The following is a 19,440-nucleotide window of genomic DNA, read 5'->3' as shown; positions in this document are numbered from 1 at the left end:
GAGAATGTCCATGGACCCCCTCCCAGAACTGGAAGACCGAGGATGGGATGGAAGGGGAGGGAGGGCCTTCATGGTTTCTTGCACCGGGGCCCTGAAGGTTCTAGTCCAGTAAGCTGTGCCGTTGGCTCTGCTAAGTGACATTAGCACAAAATCAGAATATTAGTGAGCCCAAAATAACAGCAATGCCCACCTTGTTTGGGGGTACCCAAAGCAAAGCACACCTAATTTGGTATGCAATGTTGTACTCAAGTTTATACTGCAGTCAGCAGTACCCAATACATATTCTGCATAACTACACCAACATTTTACAGTGCAGCAATCTCACAATTAGTGCCAAATGTTAAAGGCAGCCTGGGATGAAAGAGGAATCCTTTGCATTAAGGCAGTTTAGCCTGGAGCCGCAAAAATTATACAAGACTATTAAATGACTAATGATACAACGTTGTATATTTGTGGTAGTTTTTTATTTATTATAGTATATTAAAACAGAGGTGTTGAAGACCACAATATCGGTATTAATTTGCAGATTTGACCCATAAAAAAACATATAACTCCTACCACTGCAGATCAATAAATCAATACATACAAATAGAAAATCTAAGACTAATCTAAGAAAGCTAAAAATATGAAGGAGAATCATAAAAGCTGCCATTGGTCACTTTTTCTTCTGCAAACTAGTTTCAGTTGATGGCTGTCAAGCTGATCCAGTGGCACTAGATTTTTGACTCACTGACCTAGATCAAGTATGCAACTCAGGAGTTCTGTCAACATTCTGATTTTACTGAAGGCATGTTGTGCTACATGTCAGAGATTGAGTAGTAGAAGCAGAAGATGGTCAGTAATGGCAGTCTCTACAAGTCTCTTACTGCAAGTTAACTTAAACTGTGCAAAAACAATATAACTGTGGCTGCAGCCTTATTTTTTTAGCGATGAAGATAAAAATAAAAGGTTGTCTTACTGGAAACAGATCATAAGGCATTTTACACATACCCTATAAAAACATTTATTGAAAAGAACTGCAGATTAAGACCCAAGAGCAAATGGATAGAAGATGCTGTGCAATAAACGGCATTCCCTGCCATGGCTGGAAAGCAGAAGCACCTATTAATAAACAACCAGAATGCCATCCAAGAGGGCAGCAGATGAAATGGCTCTGTTGTAGTGCAGATTCAAAGAAGCGCACCGGACTGGGCCCCATTTTCTCTTTGTGCCTTCCAAAGAGGGAGACGTCATTGTATTTCTTCACAGTCGTACTTGAAATCTTGCAGTACTTCACTGATTGCTTCCACGGTTTTAATTATCCTAAGGGAACGGATGGGAGCTATAAATAATATACATCTGGCTTACATTACACACAATATAGAAGTTTAGGTAGTGTTTATGAAACACCCAGAATAACAGCCGCAGTGCTTGTTTAGAGCTGAGGCGCTTGAAAAGTGTTGTCATAGTGATGTATATCAGTCACAATAATAATGAAAATAACCATTATCACTCTTCGTCACTTAAACGGTTTTAATGCAGCGTGCGACTTTTGGTAAAATAATACATGCATGAGTGTCCTATTTTTTTTTGTAGCCATTTAGCTCCTTTCTTTTTTTTGTGTATCACATTAATGCCACAAAAGGACTTTTTTAACTGTCCACCTAATTGAATGGTTGCTTACGATCATGTTAGCACTGTTATGTAGCAACAAGTGTGTGCTAAGTGTGTGCACTCAGGAAATAAGAAATTAATGACTCAAGTATGTTCTATAGATAATGGTAAATGACCAACTTTTGGGCCATTTTTGGGTCTTACAAGTTTTCCTAAAGCTGGCCATATACATATAGATTTCATATAACAGATTCTGCCATCTACACTGCCCATCACAGATGGGTGAACCTCCCACTACAGCTATTGTGTTTTGACAGCCAGCCAGCTATGTGCCATCTCGTGTGGATTATTTGCCAATCATTGATGCGGCATTGGATGCAGGCATTGTTCAGCCATTTTCTGTCTGCCTTTCATTTTTCAATCGAAAAACATCAGGTAGGAGGCAGTTGGCAGGGCCACCCACTGAGAGACGTACCTGATGAACTGGTCAAAATTTGTTCTATGTAAATTAAGCTTTAAGATAAAGTGGTGAGGATAGGCTGCTCATAGACCGAGTGGAATCTTGGAAATCTTTGCATGTGCTTCTAGGAGTACAGCAGACGTTTAATGTTCTATAACAATGTTGCATAACCATTGCACAACCATGTTGTTTTCTTATAGGTTAGTGACAATATCCATCTCTCTCTCTACCTTTTTTTGTAATTCATATATATATCAATGGAAAAACATTAACCATTTCAATACTGGGCACTTTCGCCCCCTTCCTTCCCAGACCAGTTTTCAGCCTTTAGCCCTCTCGCCCTTTAATGACAATTGTGTGGTCATGCTACACTGTATCCAAATGAAATTTTTATAATTTTGTTCACACAAATAGAGCTTTCTTTTTGTGGTATTTATTCACGGCTCTGTTTTTTATTTTTTGCTATATAAGTGGAAAAAATTGCGGAAATCTGGAAAAAAATATATATATATTTCTTCTTTCTATTTTAAAGGAAATCCAATAAAATCTAATTTTGTAAAAAAATAATCTAATTTTGTGTAAAATAATTGGTTTGTGTGATCACAGACATATGTATGCAGATGATCATTGAGACATGTGTTACATATGTGGGGGACAGTAGTTTTTACTGTGTGGGGACATGTGTTTTGGAGACTTGTGTGGGGATAATATTTTATTATATCTTTTCATGTGACAACACTGAAGAAATTACACATTGCTACAATGTAAAGGGGCATACTCACTTTTGTTGCCAGCGGTTTAGACATTAATGGCTGTATGTTGAGTTATTTTGAGGGGACAGCAAATTTACACCGTTATACAAGCTGTACACTCACTACTTTACATTGTAGCAAAGTGTAGTTTCTTCAGTGTTGTCACATGAAAAGCTATAAAAAATATTTACAAAGATGTAATACTGTATGTATTACGTTGTTATCTTAACCACTTCAGCCCCGGAAGGATTTTCCCCCTTAATGACCATTTTTTGCAATACTGCACTGCATCGCTTTAAGGGACAATTGCATAGTTGTGCGACGCTGTACCCAAACAAAATTGACGTTCTTTTTTTCCCCACAAATAGAGCTTTCTTTTGATGGTATTTGATCACCTCTGTGGTTTTTATTTTTTGCGCTATAAACCAAAAAAGAGCAACAATTTTGAAAAATAAACAACATTTTTAACATTTTGCTATAATAAATATCCCCAAAAAAAAATCTTCATCAGTTTAAGCAATTCTTCTAAATATTTTTGGTAAAAAAAAAAGAAAGAAAAAAGAAAAATTGCAATAAGCGTAAATTCATTGGTTTGTACTAAAGTTATAGCGTCTATAAAATAGGGAATAGATTTATGGCATTTTTATATTTTTTTTACTAGTAATGTGTGCGATTTTCAGGGGGACTGCGACATCGCGGCAGACAGATCGGACACTTCTGACACATTTTTGGAACCATTGACATTTTTACAGCGATCAGTGCTATAAAAATGCACTGATTACTGTGTAAATGTCACAGGTAGGGAAGGAGTTAACACTAGGGGGCGATCAAGGGGTTAAATGTGTTCCCTCGTGAGTGTTCCTAACTGTGGGGGATGGGACTGACTAGAGGAGAAGACATATCGCTGTTCTTAACTGATAGGAACAGACGATCTGTTTTTACTCTCTTGACAGATTGGGGATTTGTGTGTTCACACACACGCCCGCCGTTCTGGCTCTTGCTGTTTTTTTTTTTTTTTTTTTTTTCAACCAAAACTTTTTGATTTGTTGATGCAAGAAGGAGCATACAGGTATATAACAAACATTGGTAAGGCTGAATACAGTACCAATATGACAGAGATAAACACTGTACATCATCACATATAGCCAAATATGTTGCACTGCACCATTACATAACTGTTAGGCCCCGTACAGACGACCGAACATGTCTGCTGAAACTGGTCCGCGGACCAGTTTCAGCAGACATGTTCGGTCGTCTGTACAGCCGAGCGGACAGGATTCCAGCATACATTTGCCCGCCGGGCCTTTTTCCAGCGGGCAAATATTTCCAAACTTGTTTAGAAACAGCCCGCTGGAATCCTGTCCGCTCGGACATGTTCGGTCGTCTGTACAGACCTACCGTACATGTCCGAGCGGCCGCCATCCCTCGCATGCGTCGAATGACTTCGACGCATGCGTGGAAGCATTGACCTTCCTGCGTCACGCACGTCGCCGCGTCATCGTCGGGGCGGCGGCGCGGACACGTCACCGCGCTGTCTGTCCGCGCGGATTGCCTCTCATTTCTGTCTGATGGTGTGTACAACCATCAGACAGAAATCTCCGACCGGACATGTCCGATGAAAACGGTCCGGCGGACCGTTTTCAGCGGACTGTCCGGTCGTGTGTGCAAGACCTTACTGTAAACTTTTAGCACTTGGTCAAACAACTTGCAGATTATAACACTTGTTTTCTTTTTCTTTCTTTTTGCTAGCGGATTTTGCTATAACAATTGTTTAACATATCAAGCCCAAAACTGTTAACTGTATTCCCCCTCCCTCTCATTTCAACCCTCCCCTCCATTTACTTCTCGCTGTTGTGTATTAAAGTTGTAGAAGTCTATCCATTACTAGTTGTGGAGGGGCAAGAACCGGGTCAGGCAGCCAAGGCTGCCAGATAACTTCAAGTTTTTGCACGGCATTCACATATGCAATCCATTGTTTCCCCGTTGGTACAGTAGGCTCCATCCACTGTCTAGCTATACGTTTTCTAGCCAGGTTTAGTAGTCTAGTCATCATAATGTACCTGTACATTCCCCTCTGGTACATCTCCTCATCAATCGCTCCCTAAAAACACACCAGAGGGGTGGAGGGCACCGGTACCTGCACCAACTGGGAGACAGTCTGTGTGACCTCAGGCCAATGCCTAGGGGGCTTCGGACACCGCCATAACATGTGAATGAGATCCCCCTGGTGTATTTTACATTTTGGGCATAGGGGAGAGTGCCTCGGGCCCCATGCATACAGTCTTGTTGGCGTCTGGTTCTATGCAGAATGAACAACTCGGATAACCAATGGGAGGCCGAAACGGAGATAATAGGGATTGATTCCAATGCCATGTCCCATTGATCGCCATCAATCTCTCCAATGTCTGTGACCCATTTAGCTCTACATTTCAATGAAGCATGGTCTTGGTTAGAAGACAACAGTGCTGAATAAATTGTGGAAATCAGTCCCTTTCTAACATGCCCTTGAAATAGCTCTATAAGGAGCGGGATGAGGTCACGGCTAGGAAAGTCACCTGCCCCTGAGCCTGTAAGGTGTGTCAGAGCTGGAGGTACTGAAAGAAACCTATAGTGGGGATGGTAAATTCTGAGCAAAGTTGTGCAAAGGATTTCAATACATTCCTTGTATATATTTCAGAGAAAAAACATATCCCCTTACGTTTCCAAAAGGTGAATCCCTCCAGTTTATTGAGTTCTGAATATCTCGGGTTATCCCACAGAGGGGTAAATTCTAAGGGGCCCTTAACCTTCAGTGCCAGCCGGATTGCCTCCCATATTTTTATAAGGAGACTCGCCATCAGCGAGTTCGAAGGCAAGCCGGGGAGATCCATTTCCAGATAGGAGCCGGCTTTCAAGTCCGGGTTGGTTCGGGTTAACTAAACGTACAATAGGGTCATCAGAGACATCATCTCTCTCCCACCCCGTAAGCTGCTGCATCTGAGAGGCTAGGAAGTATAGTTTGAGAGGCTAGGAAGTATAGTTTGGGAGGCGGTACTGCCAGACCCCCTCTATCTTTACTATATTGCAGGGTAGTTAAACTGATTCTGGCTCCTTTGCGTTTCCAAGTGAGATTTCACATCTGTGTATCTACTCTCTTGAACCATTTATTAGAAATCCACATAGGGGAGTTTTGAGAGATGTATAACAATTGGGGGGCCCATATCATTTTTATTAAGTTTACTCTCCCCACGACCAACAGGGGGAGCCTGCACAAGCTACTGGATTTTCCTCTTTGTTTATCCAATAAGGGGCTCAAATTTAGTTCAAGGTATTTAGAAGTATCTGGAGTCACCATGACCCCCAGATACCTAAAATAATTGGCTATAGTGATTTGTCCTGCCTCCTGGGGAATGGGTTCTGTCACGGCATCTAGGGGCATCATGATGGATTTAGACCAATTTATTGAGAAGCCTGAGAATTTGCCAAACCTGGTTATAAGTGCCATTAACGTCTGTAGAGATGTATATGTATCTCCCAAGTACAACAGGGCATCGTCGGCATAAAGAGAAATCTTCTCCTCCGAGGGACCTCTACGGAATCCCACTATCTTAGCGGATCCACTGATAAGTATAGCCAATGGTTCCACCGCAAGGGTAAATAACAGGGGGGACAATGGGCACCCCTGTCGAGTGCCCCTATGCATCACGAATGACCGGAATAGCGTGTTGTTGATGCAAAGTCTCGCCCTGGGGGCTGAATAGAGAATCTTCACCCAGTTAACAAACCTATCACCCAGGCCAAAACGAGCTAGGATCTCCCAGAGGTAGGGCCATTCCACACTATCGAAAGCCTTAGCGGCATCCAGAGACAGAGCAGCCCTCCCTCCAGGATTGTCCACTGGGGTTTGTAGGTTTATTATTGGCCGTAGACCCAGTGGGTATAAACCTGGATTGGTCCCTATGCACGAGCCCCCCAATCACTTTAGAGAGTCTATTCGCCAACACCCACGCCAGGAGTTTGACATCTAAATTCAAAAAGGATATGGGTCTGTATGAATCTGGTAAAAGCTTGTCTTTCCCCGGCTTGGGTATCACCACTATGATGGCCTCTTGCATACTATCCAGTAGACACCCTTCCTCCTCTGCCACAGCCAAAGCCTGTGGCTCTCGCTGTTTAAAGGGCTGATGTACAGCTACAGAGATTTGCGGGAAAGAGCCAACCTGCCACAGTATAATGATGGTGGATGGTCGGCTAGTGTTTAGGAATGACAAAATTATCGCCTAATAAACAGGCTCATAGAATACATTTTAAAACGATTCTGGTCCATAAGTGGTAAACAGGGGTGAGAGCCAAAGTGGTTATGTGACACAGCTTCACACCGCAAATTCTATAAGGAAACAGATTATATGACTCCAGTAAAATTCTACATTGGAACCCATATAATCTACTGTCCATGCATTTTTGATCCAGAAAACAAACGCACTGGACTGCATGTGGTGTGAACCGACCCTCAATGATTTCTAATATATCCAAGAGCTGACTTTGCTACTTGACTGACCACAGATTGACTTTCTATATGGCTACAGGAAAACCAATCTCCACCATTGCACACACCCAAAAGCAAACATTTAATGTTGCAGCTTACCAATTCATAGATGTGTTAGCTGCATTAGTTTCCTTTTTTTAGGCTCTCTTTCTTAGATTTTTCACCTAGTGATCCAGCCAGTAAGTCTGTTTTTCTACAGAACAAGCTGTCCTGCAGGTGTAGCAGTTAGAGGGTTGAGACAAACAGTTTACTACTGACAGGAGTGATTACAAGATTTTTCTTTTTTTAGTTACATAAAACCTGTATCCCAAAAGGAACAAAATTGTTGCCGTAACTGCTTAAAAAGTATAAGCTGGAGTTCAGTAAATGTGGACAGATCACCAGGAGAAAACGGGGAAAGAATCTTAAAAAAAGAAAATTAATGGAGCCACCACATCTGAATGGTAAGCTGCAATATACTGTTTTACATATTTGGTTTTGGGCTTGATACCACTTTACCTGGTTTCTTAATTGTTCCAATTTTTTTAAACAGTATTTACATTACTTAACCCTGGTTCACAGTAGTGCGGCTTTGAATTTGAGCTACTTCAGTGCAACTTCAAAGCTGCCTGTCAGTGTGATTTCATGTGCGGCTTGCTGACATCTGTGCGACTTCATTTAACAGGTGCCAACACACTTAAATTGCACAGAAATAGTGCACAAACCTTTTTGAATGGTTCCATTGCCGCAAATAGGGTGCAACTTGTTATGTAATTTTGAACTGTCAAGTCACAATGGTGTGAAACAGGGCTTAGTGTACATAGGTAATGCAGTAAAAAAAGGAGAAGAAACTGAGATTTGGTTTTTATTTTTGTTTTTTAGGGCCAGTTCACACCATAGAAACGCAGTCTGGATGCGTTCCAGATGCTTTTATGCGTGCGTATTTTTGATGCAGTCCAGTGCATTTTTCCCCCCTCTTGTTTCTGAAACTTAAGGGCCAGTTCACATCACATGCAGTCCAGTGTGGTTTTTTTTTTTCTGCATCAAAAACACATGGAAAGTAGGTTATATGGGTTTCAATGGCATAGTTTACACCAGTGCTTGCAGTTCAAGTTCCATAACATTCTGCATTTTTCCTGCACTGGACTGTACAGAAACGCTGTAAAACGCATCAAGAACGCACCTAAATGCACAAAAAATGCACTGTAACACACATGTCCTTATTTAAAGTTATGGAAAAAAAAGGGGGGGGGGGAGTACTGGAATGCATCAAAAAAGTGCATGCAGAGAGGCATGTAGAACGCATCCGGACTGCTTTTCTATGGTGTGAACTGGCCCTAAATAAGGACAGGTGCAGTTTTTGTGCACTTAGGTGCGTTCTTGATCTGTTTTACAGCGTTCCAGTACAGTATGAACTGAGGTGTCTACAGAGACTTTAACACAACTTCCTCTACACGACAGATGTCCTAAACTTTTTAAACAAAGGGCCAGTTTACTGCCCTTCACACTTTAGGGGGGCTGGAGTGGTCAGTGGAAGTAGAAAATGCCCCAGCATCAGTGGGAGTAAAAAAATTACATAGTGCCTGTAGTCAGTAGGAGGAATAATGCCTCATCATTGGCATTAGTGGGAGTAACAGTGTCTAATTGTTTATATCAGTGGGAGGAATGATGCCCCATTGCGTGTGTTGGTGGGAGGAATAGTGTCCCATCATTGGTGTCAGAGGAAGGAAAATTGTACCATTGTTGGTGTCAGTGAGATGAATGGTTTGCCACTGTTGGTGTCAGTGAAAAGAATGGTACCCCTTTTGGGGGTCAGTGGAAGAAATAGTACCACAAGGGCCATATAAAGGCAAGCAAAAGGGTCACATTCGGCCCATGGGCCGCAGTTTGGAAACCACTGTCCTAAACAAAGCAGGAAGAGGAGGAGGAGAAGAAGGAGTCTAGCTCTTGCCCAGGGCAATCAATGACAGCTGAAAGTTCCAGAACCCACCCTACGCCCTGGTTCACACTGGGTACGATTTGGAACGATTTGAGATGCGATTTGACATGTCAAATCGCATCTCAAATCGGCGGCAATTGTCGGCAATGGCACTGTCCTAATCAGTGCGACGCCGCATCTGCGATTTCAAAAAGTAGTTCCTGTACTACTTTTTGCGATTTCGGGCCGCGATTTACATTAAATTGCGGCCGAAATCGCGGCAAATCGCGGCAAAATCGCGGCAAAATCACGGCCGCGAAATCGCGGTAAAATCGCGCATTTTACCGCGATTTTGAATTCGCAGCAGTGTGAACCTAGGCTACACCAAATTACTGATCCGACCCCACAAAATATTATTAGACAACTGGTAGCTTCTTAACAGAGAAACATATAAAGATTATATGTAGAGAGTGCAAGCATGTGTATACACTAATATTTGTGTGGAATTTTGAAATTTAAAAAAAATATAAGAATTACAGAAAGCAGTTTAGGGAAAAAAATTGCTACTCCTCAGGAAAACAAGGAAATATTTTAAAATACTTCAATGGGTGACATGGAAGTACACAGATGGCATAGTTGCTCATTTAGTGTTCAGATAAAGCTACTTGTAAATGTTTTGAGGTCTTAAACCACAAGCAGTTTTATTGAGTTTAGAAATTAAGGTTACTTACTTATGTTTTAGTTGCCGCATCTCCTCTTCGTAGGACTCCTCACTGGGGTGGTCTTGGGCATTCTGTTTGGCTAACTGCAGCCTAGCTGTCTGATAAAATGAGATCAACCATGTAAGTACAGTATAAGCTACACAGGAAAGGCAGGAAAAGAACATCTGCATATGTGACAGCATATATAATTTACCAAAGATAATTTCTCTTTCTCTAGCTCCTGAATCTTTTCTAGGTGTTCTGAGAGATCTGACCGATCATATACTTCCCGAAACCGATCCTTCATCTGGATAATCTCTTTGCTGATGCCATTGAAAGCCTGTGTGATCTCATGCACCAGCATCCGGTATTGCATAAAGTCATAGTGTGGACCAGATTTCATGTATGCCTGATGCCCCCTGAAATAAAAATGTAAAAAGCTACCTTAAAAATCTGTTTAAAAAAAAAAAAAGAGTAGAAATAAATGTAAAACATAGTTTAATTACAAACGTTAAGTAGAGGTCACATGGTACACCACCTCTCCTGCTAAAGAAACCCAAAGTCTAAACCAATTGAATAGGAGGATGAAGGAACTAAAGTTGATGACCAAGTGGTTTCTGTATGAAAAAGGTGGCCTCCATCGCCATGACACTGCATTATACAGACAAGCTAAAACATCAGGATTGGGAGTAAAAGTAGATTTTTTAATTGAACAAGGAGAAACCGTTTTAAATTTCCACCAATGCACATATCTATTGGAGAAAGTAGATCACATCACCTATGATAACAGGAACATGGAAGAACCCCAGGATTGGTGAACGATCGCCCATCTGGAGTGAAAAGCATGGTTTGGTGTATTTCATGTGTATTTCATAGTTTGGACAATGAACAGAGGCACTGCTAAGGCACATTGATGTAGGGTCCTCTTAAGTGGGGCAAATCCCTAATATCCAGTCCATTACTTGCAAAGAAAAAAAATGGGTGGCAAGGTAACAGAGGATGAAAAAAAAAACACAAACCCCTGAAGTGTCACTTTTTTGTACACGATAATAAATGTCCCAATTTTTGCTACACTTGGTGTGCTGGTGAAATCCTGCGAAAAACTTAAGCCTCCTTTAATTTTGCAGTTGGGGGGACAGTTGGTTGTGGTTCACACCACATGCAGTCTAGTGCGTTTTTTAAAAAAATGCATGGAAAGTAGGTTATATGGTTTTCAAAGACATGGTTCACACGATGCTTGCAGTTCCAGTAAAAACTAGTAGAACATGCTGCATTTTATCTGCACTGGACTGTATTGGAACACTGCAAAAAGCATCAAAAACGCAAATGTCCTTATTTAAAGTAAAGAAAAAAGAGGGGGGGGGAAATGCATTGGACTGCATCAAAAACACGCATGCAGAAATGTTTGTTTGCAAATATAAATAAATAAATATTGTTATCAGTGCATCAACACTGCGCTGGTCCTGCTAGACCTCACCACATCATACACTTTGCAACGCAGAGGCTAGTGTGAATGGACCCCAAGCTCCTGTGTTGAGAGGCTTTTGTTTGCTTCAAGCAGGTTTTCCATACCTAGGCAAGTCTATTGGAATGCAAAATCTGCATGAAGCACAGGTAAATGCAGGTCAGAAGGAAGTCAAGTGCACCTGTCAATGAACTCTGAATGATTACTACCGTATAACATCTCAACTGATTTCAGAACAAATGCCAGCGCTAAGTGATAGCAAAGGCACTTAAAAGTTATTAAACAGGAAGGAAACTACCTAAACGCCCTCTTCAGAGTCATCATTGAGAATGCAAAGAAAAAAAAAACCTCTGCTGCCATACCTGGGGGCTTCCCTCCTCTCTTTTCCGCGCTACTGACACAGAGCCCTAAGAGGAAGTTACATTACATATTGTAAAACTTACTCCCATGGATGCTGTGGAAGAGGGTAGGCGGAGCATTAGGCTGCTAAGACCTGTTGCCAGTGCCACACTTAATAAAGCTGGTGGCCGTCAATACTAGTAAGTGCAGCCGACAGTCTGTCCGAATGTCAGACCAGTCACCGGCTGATATTATCATCCTGGCAGCAGTGCGATTGCTTTATGGGGGCGACAGACTGATTTGCGCCCTGGACCCTGCCCCCCAGCCCAGTCCACCCCATAAGACTGGCGCTACACTAAAAGGGTAGCGGAAGCGGACGGGGACTCTTTTTTTCATGTTGGAGAAGGGAAAAGGCTGTTTTTTCGTGCGGGGGGCAGCTTTTTTGCCACTCCCCTGCAAAGTGCCGCCCTAGGTCTGGGCCTTGTTGGCCTAGGCCAAGATACAGCGTTGATCTCAACCCTTGTAAAGCTTCCCGTTTCTCATAGAAAAGCTGAGAAATTTAGTGGGTGTGGTGCTGCTCTGTATTGAATGTATTATTTTTAAATGCAAATGCTATGTGCAATCTTCACACTGTGGTCTATTTTGGAACTAAGTATGTGCCCCCTGGAAACCAGTTCCAACCGATAAATTGGCAGGTGCAATATTAATCATCTCTCCTCATTGTGATCAATCATATATGAATCATAAAACATAATAAAGTGTGTGTATGAAACAATACTTTCCAATAAAGTGACAAACATGTGTAAACCGTGCATCATTAACCGCTTAAGGACCGCCGCACGCAGATTTATGTAGACAGAATGGCAGGACAGGCAAATGGACGTACAGGTACATCCCCTTTAATTTGCTACCATGTGGTCGCGCAAGCTCCATGCCCGCAGGACCTGCGGACTCGATGTCCGCCGGTGTCCCGCGATCGTGTCACGGAGCTGAAGAATGTGGAGATGTCAGTGTAAACACATCTCCCCGTTCTTTTTCTTTTTTTTTTTCTTTTTTTTAAGTGTATTTTGTGCGTGTACTCGAGAGAGGAGCCGGACTGCAGGAGTTGGGAGTAGGAAGGCCTCCCCCTTTCTCCATGCCCCGGGTGGCAATGGCGGGTGTGTGAGGGGGTCCTCCCACACAGCCCGTCCTACCTGCTCCGCTTTGAAGCCCAACGGGGCAGAGGGACTCCCTATAAGGGAGTGAGAGGATTAGCCCGCTCAACCAGCCCCGTTAGTCCTTCGCCTCTCTTTTTTGCGTGCATGTTAACCCAATTTCGAGTGCGTGTGTAAGTGTGGTGGTTTTTGTGGGAGGGGGGTGGGCGTACTAAGCGCAGGCTTACCTCGCATAGCACACCCACCAAGAGCCGGGCTGAGACCACCAAACTAAATTCACATGTAGCCGAGACCGGGATCCAAACCCCTAGCTGCAGAGGTGAATGGCTTGTCAGCGCAGTGCCAATCGCGTTGAGCCACCGCAGCTCCCTATCTCCCTGTTCTTCCTAGTGACATGTCACTGATCGAATGCTCCCTCTCATCGGGAGCAGCGATCAGACACGTATCACTCGTAGCCACGCCCCCTTACAGTTAGAATCACTCCCTATGACACACTTAACCCCTTCAGCGCCCCCTACAGGTTAACCCCTTCACTGCTAGTTTTACAGTAATCAGTGCATTTTTACAGCACTGAACGCTGTACAAATGACAATGGTCTCAAAATGGTGTCAAAAGTGTCCGCCATAATGTCGCAGTCACGATAAAAAAAAAAAAAAGCTGATCGCCACCATTGCTAGTAAAAGAAAAAATATTAATAAAAATGCCATAAAACTACCCCCTGTTTTGCGATTTATTTACCAAAAATATGTAGAAGAATACATATCGGTCTAAACTGAGGACATTTTTTTTATTTTTTTATATATTTTGGGGGGATATTTATTATAGCAAAAAATAAAAAAATATTAGAGGGAGAGGTGACAGATGTGATCAAATACCACCAAAAGAAAGCTCTTCATAGGGGAAAAAAGGATGTCAATTTAGTTTGGGAGCCACGTCGCACGACCGTGCAATTGTCAGCGATGCAGTGCCGAATCACAAAAAGTGGCCTGGTCTTTGGCCAGCCAAATGGTCCAGGCCTTAAGTGGTTAAGTGAGAATATAAAAAAAAAAATATATATATATATATATATATATATATATATATATATATATAAAATATAAAAATGAATCATACACATGAAAAATGACAGTTGGTGAAAAAATACTATTGTGCTATCAAGTCCTAAAATTGATAAACAGTTCAGATTGAAAAATAAATGAAGTTAATCTTTCAGGAGCAAAGTGACTTGTTGTGACTTATTTTCCTCTGTACCTGTAATTTATTGTATTTATGATTAATATTTAATATTTTATATTCTTATTTATTACTTAATGGATACATGGTTTACACATGTTTGCTGATCATTTGCACGTGCCACTTTATTGGAAGACCACAGTGTGAAGATTGAACATAGCATTTGCATTTAAAAAAGAATACATTTAATATAGCGCATCGCCACACAAAATTTCTCAGACCTTCTACACGGACCCTACCTAGGTAGGTGTCATGATAGAGGCTGCAGCTCTTACTACAGCAAACCCTTAGGGCCCTTTCACACGTGCGGACCGTATGTCCGCATTTTCATCCGTCCGTTGCGGATGAAAGCGGGACATACATTGGTCCCTATGTGATTATGGGTGTCAGTGGATGACCATCCGCCGACACCCGTAATCGTCCACCTCCGCAAAGATCCGCATTTGCCGGATCGGATGAACATGGACATACGGTCCATGTTTATCCGATCCCCCATAGGGGAGAGCAGAGGATAGACAGGGCGGTCCCTGCACAGTGTGCGGGGACCGCCCTGTCAGCTCAGCGGGGATTTTACGGAGGATCTTCGCTGAGCTTTTGCGGACACACAGAGCGGATCATTACTGATCCGCCCATGTGAAAGGGCCCTTAACCATCTGCGTGGTACACTTTTAAACTCACATTTACTTCCTGTTTCTCAGTCTGCACTGGTCACCGTTCTATTTAAAGCAAAAACTAAATATTCAGGTCCTGAAATCACCACTGTAAAGTTATTTTAAAAGCCATTGTCATATTAAAAAACTTAAAGGAAAAGAACAGTACAATCAAATATTATAAATGCTTAGAAAGCATTATCCCTTTCCATAAAGAATGTTTATTTATTTGCAATGTGCAAGGAAATTTGACTTCTTTAGGAAGATTAAAGGCTGGTTCAAACCTGGATTGCACAGGAATGTGGCATTCCTGAAGTCCCATGCAGTGCTATTTTGCAGCCCATTCACCAGAACGCAGAGAAAGTCATGCATGCACTACTTTAAAAAAATGCACCCCATCAAATTGCAGGGTGCTGCGGCACCCTGCAATTTGGTGCCCGCTAATACACTGCATTTGTAATCTGTATTTGAGGTGCATCCCCAGCAAATCGCAAAGGCATTGAGTTTGATCACAGTGTAGGAAACACACATGGAACCTGCCTTTCCCACACCGCATTCAGGTGTGAAACACCCCTCAATTTGTTAGCACAGCTACACCCCCACACATTAGGGAGGCTCTAATTACTCTTTCTATTGGCTCAGCATCTACTTCCTTCTCTTTCCTGCATAACTTTTTATGAAGTTGCACCCAGCAACACTAAAAAAAATTATATGTACATCTTCTCCAAATTATTGGTCTGGTGACCAATAAGTAATAAAGTAAGTAATAAAAAGGGCATAATAGAGAATAAAATGGCGATTGTTGCAATAATTTATGTCAGACGGTATTTGTGTGGCGGTGTTTTAAACGCAACTTTTTGGGAAAAATCAACTTTTAAAAAAATGAAAAAGTAAAGTTAGCCCATTGTTTTTGTGTAATGTGAAAGATAATGTTATGCCAAGTAAATAGATACGGAACATGTCACGCTTTATAATTGCATGCACTCGTGGAATGGCGACAAACTACGGTACCTAAAAATCTCCATAGGCGACGCTTTAAACTTTTTTTACGGTTACCAGGTTAGAGTTACAGAGGAGGTCTAGTGCTAGAATTATTGCTCTCGCTCTGACGATCGTGGCGATACCTCACATGTGTGATTTGAACACCGCTTTCATATGCGGGCGCGACTTCCGTATGCGTTTTCTTTGCTGTGCGAGCTCGAGGGGAGGGAAGCGCTTTAAAAAAAAATTCTTATTTATTTTATTTATTTTTATAATATTAAAATTGTGTTTTTTTTACATTTTGATCACTTTCATTGCTGTCACAAGGAATGTAAACATCCCTTGTGACAGTAATAGGTGGTAACAGGTACTCTTTAATGGCGATTCTGAATACTGTGTATTTTTTTAATTCCGGCGCCAATGGCACCCGAGAAACCCGGAAGTGACATCATGACGTCGCTTCCGTGTTTACATTGTGGAGACTGAATCAAAACCGTTTCCGGCTTCGTTTAAGTCTGCGACTGAACACTGGAGCTGCAGGATCGAGGATCGGGTCTCCCGGGTGGGACGGGAGGCCCGGTCAGAGCGGCGAGAGGCGACTTTTAGGCACATCGGTTGTTATACCTGGATAGCCAATCGCCGGCTCTTAACAACGGTACCGGGATGATGCCTGCAGCTGCGGGCATCATCCCGGTATAACTCCCGGAAGCCGTGGACGCATATATGCGTATGCTCGGCATGAAAGGGTTAATCTGAATTATATGTGATGAATCAGAACACAATAGTCTAAGTTGGTGAAGTAAAATTAGAAAAATATATAAAAAAAACGATTTTTCAGAAATAAAAAGCTAATAATTGGCATGTGCGTATGTATTCACCCCCTTTGTTATGAAGCCCATGAAAAGCTCTGGTTCAACCAATTACCTTCATAAGTCACATAATTAGTGAAATTATGTCCACCTGTGTGCAATCTAAGTCTCACATGATCTGTCATTACATATACACACCTTTTTGAAAGGCCCCAGAGGCTGCAACACCTAAGCAAGAGGCACCACTAACCAAACACTGCCAAGAAGACCTAGGAACTCTCCAAAGAAGTAAGGGACAATGCGGTTGAGAAGTACATGTCAGGGTTAGGTTATAAAAAATATCAAAATCTTTGATGATCCCTAGGAGCACCATTAAATCTATCATAACCAAATGGAAAGAACATGGCACAACAGCAAACCTGCCAAGAGACAGGCGCACACCAAAACTCACGGACCAGACAAGGAGGGCATTAATCAGAAAGGCAGCACAGAGACCTAAGGTAACCCTGAAAGAGCTGCAGAGTTCCGCAGCAGAGACTGGAGTATCTGTACATAGGACGACAATAAGCCGTACACTCCATAGACTTGGGCTTTATGGCAGAGTGGCCAGAAGACAGCCATTACTTTCAGCGGAAAACAAAATGGCATGGTTAGAGCTTGCGAAAAGGCATGGGGGAGACTCCCAAAATGTAGAGAGGAAGGCGTTTTGGTCTGATGAGACTAAAACTTTACTTTTTATCCGTCAAAGAAAACGCCATGTCTGGCACAAACCCAACACATGACTCAAAGAACACCATCCCCACAGTGAAACATGGTGGTCGCAGCATCATGCTGTGGGGATGTTTTTCAGAAATCAGGACTGGGAAACTGGTCAGAGTTGAGGGAAAGATGGATGGTGCTAAATACAGGGATATTCTTGAGCAAAACCTGTACCACTCTGTGTGTGATTTGAGGCTAGGACGGAGATTCACCTTCCAGCAGGACAATGACCCCAAACACACTGCTAAAGCAACACTTGAGTGGTTTAAGGGGAAACATGTAAATGTGATGGAATGGCCTAGTCAAAGCCCAGACCTCAATCCAATAGAAAATCTGTGGTCAGACTTAAAGATTCCTGTTCACAAGCGCAAACCATCCAACGTGAAGGAGCTGCCAGGAGCAGTTTTGCGAGAAGGAATGGGCAAAAATCCCAGTGGTAAGATGTAGCAAGCTCATAGAGACTTATCCAAATCGGCTTGGAGCTGTGATAGCCGCAAAAGGTGGCTCTACAAAGTATTGACTTTAGGGGGTGAATCGTTATACACATTGACTTTTTCTGTTATTTTGTCCTATTTGTTGTTTGCTTCACAATAAAAAAGAATCTTCAAAGTTGTGAACATGTTCTGTAAATTAAATGATGAAAATCCTCAAACAATCTGTCAGAGAAGACAGGCTTTCCGTGCAAGCGCCCGGCATGCACACATGCGTACTAGCACTTTAAGACACACACCTGTCACTAATACTGAAGTCAGGCAGGCTATTTAAGCAAGGCTCCTACAGAGGTTCCTTGCTGTTTGGTCTGCAGCTTCTGTGTTATTTCCTGTTTCCTGTGTGACCTCTGATTCTGATCCAGCTTGTTGTTACCTGTGAATGTCTGCTGCCTGTTCTGATCCCGGCTTCCCTTAGACCAGTGGTTCTCAACCTGGGGGTCGGGACCCCCTCGGGGGTCGAATGACAATTTGCTAGGGGTAACCGAATCCTGGGCTGTTTCTGAAGCCCTGCCACGCTGCTCTCCCAGCCTTCTTTTCGCGGCCTCCCAGCTGGGGCTGTTCACGAAGCCTGCGGCTGCTCACCCTGCCTCTTTACAGCCGCTAATTCAGTTCACGGTATGGCTGGGGGACAGAGACTAGAGGTCAGCTGACTGGTGAGTAATGTGAAGTGGGAGGGGCTGGAGGAGACCCTATCTCCTGATTTTAGCATAGGTGTCACTGCTACGAGACAACACAAAGTCGGAGACACAGTAAAGCCAAAGACACAGTGAGTAAGACTACCTGTGATTATAGTTGCAATTAAAAGTCCCCACTCCAGTTCTGAGATCATCAGCAGAAGACCTTGATCAAGAGCACCTAAGTTAGCTGATCAGAACTCCCGCCAGCATTGCCACTCATTCCATTCCCCCCACCAAAGAGTAAGGCCCCTTTCACACTGGGGCTAAAAATAGCGGCGCTATACTGTCGGATTTGCCACGGGATTCGGCTGCTAGCGGTGCGGTATTAACCCCCGCTAGCGGCCGATAAAGGGTTAATACCGCCCGCAATGCGCCTCTGCAGAGGCACATTGCGGGCGGTATTGCCGCGGTTTCCCATTGTTTTAAATGGGAAGGAGCGGTATACACGCCGCTCTTCTCACCGCTGCAAAGATGCTGCTGGCAGGAGATTTTTTTCTCTCCCGCCAGCGCCCTCGGGCTTTCACATTGAGTATGCAGTGCAGGAGTTTTTCAGGCGGTATTTAGGCGCTATTTTTAGCGCTGTACCGCCTGAAAAACTCCTCAGTGTGAAAGGGGTCTAAGAGAAGGAATAAAAATAGAGAATACATGGAAGTGAGAGGAAAAGAGGGGGAGGAACAAAAAAAAGAGAGATAAAGAATAAGAGAAAGAACAAGAAGGATGGCTAGAGACGGGGATGGGGGAAAAAAAGAAATTAGCATATAGAGAGATAAAAGGGAAATAAAAAGAGAACAAAGAAAAAGACCGGTACATCCTAAAAGGGGTTTTAATACTGTATAAGTGGAAGGGACTCAGGGAGCGCTAAATGCCTGTTGGTTAGGGGCGCAAATTACTTCATTTGCCTTGGGTGCTGACAACCCATGCAACAAAAATAATTTTACCGTTAGGGGTCCCCAC

The 19,440-nt window shown here is 42.8% G+C and overlaps 1 protein-coding gene across 1 annotated transcript in view; it reads right to left on the bottom strand.

The window, feature by feature from the left end:
* Nucleotides 1-445: 445 nt before the first annotated feature.
* REX1BD (required for excision 1-B domain containing) overlaps nucleotides 446-19,440 on the bottom strand; it is a 65,978-nt gene continuing 46,983 nt past the window's right edge. The window contains exons 3-5 of the mRNA XM_040322873.1: nucleotides 10,143-10,347; nucleotides 9,959-10,047; nucleotides 446-1,302 (exon numbers count right to left, since the gene is read on the bottom strand). Coding sequence (XP_040178807.1) covers nucleotides 1,230-1,302; nucleotides 9,959-10,047; nucleotides 10,143-10,347 — 367 coding nt within the window. The 3' untranslated portion in view covers nucleotides 446-1,229. The remainder of the gene's footprint in view (nucleotides 1,303-9,958; nucleotides 10,048-10,142; nucleotides 10,348-19,440) is intronic.

This window comes from Rana temporaria, chromosome 1 (genome assembly GCF_905171775.1).
Source record: "Rana temporaria chromosome 1, aRanTem1.1, whole genome shotgun sequence".
Lineage (NCBI taxonomy): Eukaryota > Metazoa > Chordata > Amphibia > Anura > Ranidae > Rana > Rana temporaria.
Note: the sequence above shows the minus strand (reverse complement) of the source record. Positions and strands in the feature narration are given on the sequence as shown.